Source organism: Alosa alosa, chromosome 1 (genome assembly GCF_017589495.1).
Source record: "Alosa alosa isolate M-15738 ecotype Scorff River chromosome 1, AALO_Geno_1.1, whole genome shotgun sequence".
Classification (NCBI taxonomy): Eukaryota; Metazoa; Chordata; class Actinopteri; order Clupeiformes; family Clupeidae; genus Alosa; species Alosa alosa.
In genome coordinates, this window is record NC_063189.1 from 31,761,363 (window position 1) to 31,767,362 (window position 6,000).

At 42.6% G+C, this 6,000-nt stretch overlaps 1 protein-coding gene across 1 annotated transcript in view; it reads right to left on the reverse strand.

Moving 5' to 3' along the window:
• htt (huntingtin) overlaps positions 1 to 5,167 on the reverse strand; it is a 48,775-nt gene extending 43,608 nt beyond the window's left edge. The window contains 6 exon segments of the mRNA XM_048250250.1: positions 701 to 839; positions 1,263 to 1,342; positions 1,739 to 1,798; positions 2,133 to 2,253; positions 3,073 to 3,156; positions 4,791 to 5,167. Coding sequence (XP_048106207.1) covers positions 701 to 839; positions 1,263 to 1,342; positions 1,739 to 1,798; positions 2,133 to 2,253; positions 3,073 to 3,156; positions 4,791 to 4,888 — 582 coding nt within the window. The 5' untranslated portion in view covers positions 4,889 to 5,167.
• Between the last annotated feature and the right edge of the window lie 833 nt (positions 5,168 to 6,000).

Consider the following 6,000-nt stretch of genomic DNA (forward strand, 5'->3'; position numbering starts at 1 on the left):
GGCTGCTGGGGAGGATTGTGCACGCATGGCGCATCGGCGGCGGCAGACCCTTGGGGGCGCCACTGGCAGGTTAGTGTGTAAGAGTCCCAGCAGCAGCTCCTAATACCGCGACCGCATTCTTCTCCACTACATCAACCAATTAGCTAAGCTTACACAGGTCACACCACACGGCCTGTGGAAGGACTCCCGAGTGTTGGCTAATCTGTATGTCCAGGTTAGGCGGCGGCTGAGCCCATCATGGTCTTATGTCCTTGTGTCAGAGCTAGAGGGGCAGTGTAACTCTACGATCTGACCAGCTTTCACACAGGATAGGGGAAGCAGCTAAGGCTCTCTGGTTACATGAGAATAAGACAAAGACTATGAAGCCATACTTGGGAATGCAGTGGACATAGCTGAAAGACAAAGACTGCATTGGTGTATTGAGTGAAGTCAAGTCCAGCAAGTGGTAAATTGACTAGTTTCAAATGCTTCTCTTCCTGTGCAAAACTTACACTGACTGAAGGTCTTTCATTAACCCCCCACCACCCCAGATGTAGAGTTTTAGAACAGGTGCTTTCTGACTAACGTTAGCTGGACAACAGCTTGAGAAGGAGCTGGATTTCCCACTGAAAGCATTTAGACACCACAGACAAGGGTATAGCACAGGGCAGTTCAGGACTTCAGGAGCCAGAGCAGGGGAAAGCCAGCATGCCAGCCTCACCTTGATCTCTCCGTCATTAGCAAATTGGCCCAGGGCAGACATGATCTTGGGGATGGAGGAGGCCAGAGTCTCCTGCACCATCTCCTCCTGACGCTTGGTGATCCGTGTCAAACAGGGCAGAAGGTTGACCAGGTAAGGTCTATAAGTGCGTGAGCGGGGGGAGGGGGGGAGGTTGAGGGGGCAAGAGAAAAACAGACACAGTACATTTATAACGGACACAACATTTCAAAGGGATAACATTTGGGGGGGGGGGCAAGTCTAACAATCTCACACGAGTCTATCAAGCCACTGTGGCATTTTACTTTCCCCTCCCTCCCACTGTGGACCGGTTCCATAACAACAAATCACCACCCACAAACTACTACAGCATATGCTCAACTCCACCCTTAGGTCTCAGCATATGCTCAACTCCTAACTGCTAGCTAATTTCCAAACGCACTGTTGCGAGATCATGTCACTTTGAATAAAAGCGTCTGCTAAATACTAGTCAACATTAACTTTAGCTTCTCTACTGGAGGCATGTAGGGCCCCACTCTGAGCAACCAGGGGGCGCTATGCATACCTGCACTTCTGCGGCCGGATGAGGTGGGCCAGCTCTGCAAACCTCCACAAGGCAGCTCGCAGACTACGGGAGGCACCGTTCTATGGCAGAGACAGAAAGAACTTGTAAGTTAGATGCACCCAGATACAACCAACATACTTTGTCATGAGTATTTAATAATTACAGATTGTGTTCTGCAATCTATTAAATATATGAATACATAGGAACACACTGGCAATGTAGAAGGATCCTGACTAAAAGCCAGTCAGCCTGCAACTGTCTCCGTTCTGCTAAGCAATCATATTTTGCTTTTCTGAAATCTGAAGTTGCGAAGTGCATAAACTATGAATTTCCATGATCTAACACACCATTTGCCCATTTTGCCCATATCTATAATAATAATAATATAATATTATACAATAATAATAATATAATATTGTTCATATTACTATATCTTGCTGAATTTGCAGCAGCAGTTTGGCAGCTGATTCCCTTACCTTCTTAATCTCTTTGTACAGCTCCAGCTGCAGCCTGGGTAAGTTGGAGTCCATCAATGCCTGATGGACATGGGAAATGTCACACATTCGTACCAGTCACACAACCTTTCAAAACATACTGACCAAGCTCTGAAATCATTAAGCAGGACCCAGGTCACTCTGCCTGTGCTTCAATCTCCAGTGGTTTTGGGAAGGCATAATCTAAGATGGGAAATCTCAATCTAGAATAGGCTATTCATTTTTTACTGAGGATCATCAGCCACAATTAGATCTCATCCTAATTTACACCTGGTGGTGCCTTCAGATGGAATATTTTGATGCAAATTCTTTAGCACTGTTTCCTATCTAAACTGGCACATGTACTGTGTGGGTACTGCATGTAGCCTTCTCTCACTTTGATGATTTTGTTGAGGCACTCGTCCGCCACCATCCTGACGTCAGACTCCTTATCATCGGTACACAACAGGAACATCTCCATGGCGATGCCCAGAAGTTTCTGGAACTCTGGCGACGTCCTGTTCCCAGCACCATGGGGGCAAGAGAAAGAGGGGTTCCTGTCACTCAACAAATACTGTCAACAGCACTCTCAAACCAGCATGCCAAAATTAACCAAGAGATTCATCCTTGTTACTGGTCAAGACTAACTGGTATTTGTTAATTCTAAATGCCTGCCTCTGTACAAAAAATATTTAGACAATAATCCCAAACATGCAGACTCACAACTGTAGTCTGGTTATTGTTGACATGAATTGATGATAAGCTACCAAGAAATATTTTACTTATACTAAAACTCGCCTGTCACTTCATGTAGCCTAACCAAAAACCCAGACATACATTATGGAGAAGACACACAATAAACAATAAACAGCTTATACTCAGTCAAAAGTGAAGACACAAGAAGGATATTGCCAATTTTATTTTTACCACACATGCTCTGGCTCTACAATGCACAGACTCTTGCTATAATTTTGGCTTAATTCTTTCAAATCATGCACTTCATACTTTGTATGGTCATTGCTAAAAAGTTCACATCCAGTAGACAAATGGCCTAAGGCACGTTGATCGACTTAAACAATAAACAGGCCTACATGCCAGCTTCAAGGAAACTGAAACACTGAAATAGAGAAGTAATCGATTTTCATTCCCTACCTCAAACCAAATAGGCTAACTCGTGTCAGACCCTAATATCCAACTCCATTGCAAATCTGCTTCAACATTCCATTCACATTAACAGAAAAAAAATAATAATAACAGAACCATCATCAGATCTTTATTTCTGTGACTCATAGACCCTTTAGACAGTGACTCACAGACCCTCGGGCTAAATAGCATACCTCAGAGACTGTGCCACAATGTTTTCACATATCGTCAGACAGTGGGTCACCCGATCCTTTTTGGTTGTTGCGAGATCTTTTTTCCTGGGGAAACACAAAAGGATGATTCATTTAAACCAAAAGAACTCCAGATACCTGAAAAAACAATGACTCGTAAAAAAAAAAAAAATGGGCACGTTGTGTGAAACTGAAATATAAACCAAATTCAAAATTGGTAGCATACACAATCCTGTATATATCTGACATTCCATAGCCAAGATTATAATGCAACTGCCTAAATAAATACATCCCAAAGGACTCAAAAATTAGTTTTTTGTCTCACAAGAAATAAATCAGCTCTTATTGAGATCCCACCTGCTTCTCCAAAGGGTCCCAAGAGAGGAGTAAGGCCAGATAAAAATAGATTGAGAGGACAAACAGAGTATTTTGAGATCTTATGATGAACTTATGATGATTTTGAGATCTTATGATGATCAAGGTTTCTTCCTTGGTAAGGAAGTTTTTCCTTGCCCCTGTTGCTCTTGGGTGCTCCTTGTTGGTGCCCCCCACCCAATCCCAATCCTCCCCCACCTTTTTTATGCAGCCCTTGCCACTTAATCTACTAAACCCCTCTTCTACTGCACTCTTTACCTACAAGTGCAAGTCTGTCAGCAAGCAAAGTTCTCTTGCATGATACCCTAGTCATCGTGCTGCATGCTGGTTGGCAGGTCAGGTGAAAAGTGTCCATCACAGTTGTCATTATTTTCCAGTTTCTTTCCCACAAGATGTTGGCTTCCCATCTACAACTGGTGCATATTGGGCCAAATCACTCTAGAATTACGGTAACCCCACTGAAAATATTACTGTATGATCTACTACTGTAAAGGAAGGTTTGTAAGAGGATATTAACCAAAGTAAAAACGTGTGTCCAAATGGGGAAACCTTTCACTGCACACAAAGATACCTGCCAAATTAACATCAATGCCGTATGCTGGTCATTTCTGTGAGTTTTGCAGTGGGACCAAACAGCATTGGCATTAGTTTCAAGGGCAATTTCTGTTTTGCACTTGTTGAGTTACCATTATAAATGTTCACTCGGTTACTACGACAGTCTTGATGTTAGACAGGCAATATGCTGAATTGTCTGATCAAGACCGTATAGTTGTAAAAATTCAATGACAAGTGCAAGTAACGTGAGACTGCCATAACAAACAGGCTAGCTACGTAGATCGGCTACATACACCATCATGCTAGCTATCAAATAAACCGCAGAGCTGGCCAACCAATGCATTACGTCATTGCTCAATTAAGAATCTATGTGCGTCAGAATTTTTCATAACAGCTACAGAGTTCATGTGATCAATAGCAAGCATAACTGTTGCTCAGCTGATGACCCGCTGGTGTTTGTAAGACTGAAAGAAAAGAGGGCAGTTTGAAAGGTGCATCGTATACTACCAGTTAGCCTAGTTACAATAAAGCTAACTAGCTAACCTTGGCCCATAAAACGTTCTCAAACAAGTGATAATGTAATCAAATAAACACCATGCATTCATGGGTTATTAGCTACCAGGTGATACGACGTTGACAAGCATCACATCACAAACAGACTAAATGGGATGAACACCTCAAAAGATTGCTTTTGACATGTTTCCTTTCAAGCTAATCGGGTCTCAGCCTGCCGCAGAACTGCAACCAGCCAGTGTGACTTCAAATTGAACAGCATTCATTATATCACTTACTGTTTTTGAACTAGCTCTTCGGCCGATGGTGGTCCCTGCTGTTGCTGGAATGACTTGAGAGACTCAAAGGCCTTCATCAATTTCTCCATGGTGGCCATTTTAACGGGACCAGATGTCGCTAACGTTAGCTAGCTGGCTAATATTTACAAATGAGCTAAGTTAGCTAACTCGCTAGCTGTAGGGACGATAAAAATGCTGCAAGGAGGCAGGCGGCCGTAGCACGTCGCAGGTGATGGACACTGCTTGCGACGGCTTCCGTCCACCGCTCCAGTCTTCTATAACCACTAGGGCTTATTTGACTGCAAAAATGTCATTAAATGAACAGGTCGTTTATGATGTACCATCCGACACTGAAAGCCATCTTTGATGATGCATCCCATCAGCCTCACTAGGAAGTGTTGTGACAGCTTTGGAGGCCGCCCCATAAACTTCAACCAATCAGATAATGAACATGTGTAATTGACAGCTCCAATGACCAATGGAAATGTGAATCTACCTCATTTGAAATATGATTGGAGCCCTTTAGACAGGGCTTTTGTTTTTCAGCGTCACGTTGCCGAAACCATGAACGCTGGTCAGCTTTATCAGATCTATAAGCCATACGTGTGGTGTAAGAGCTCCGATCAGTTTATGGAGAAGCAGTGGAGTTGTATTCAGATCTGTGGACAACATGCAAGAGCAGCAGACCCGACTGCGTGAACTGTAGCAGCATGGGCATACTGTATGCTGGATGGCACAGCAATGCATGGTAGGCTATAAGGCTTGGTACAAACCAAATGTAAAAGTGTTGTTATGTCATGCAAATATATTGCAGGTCAAATTAAAGCAACGTATTATGTTATGAAACTAATAAAGCCACCTTTCTTAGTCACTTAATAACACAAATGCATATCTGCATGTCTGCATCCCATTAGCCTACATATCGCTGTGTTTCTGTGTCTGTATAGGCTACAAACTTGTGTGCTTTGCTTGTTTGTGTATCTGTCTAGGCTATCTGTGAATAACAATGTGTTTGTGCGTGTGTGCAGGAGAGATATGATGCATTTTGTGTGGGATTTGTGTGGTGTGCAGAGATTTGAAATAAATTAATAAACAAACAAAATAATAATAAAAATTAAATAAATAAATAAATAAATACACAGTACACAGAACTCTGGAATTGTGTGTAAGCAGTTGTAAATACTAACTGCTAACTGTAAGTTTTATTTTG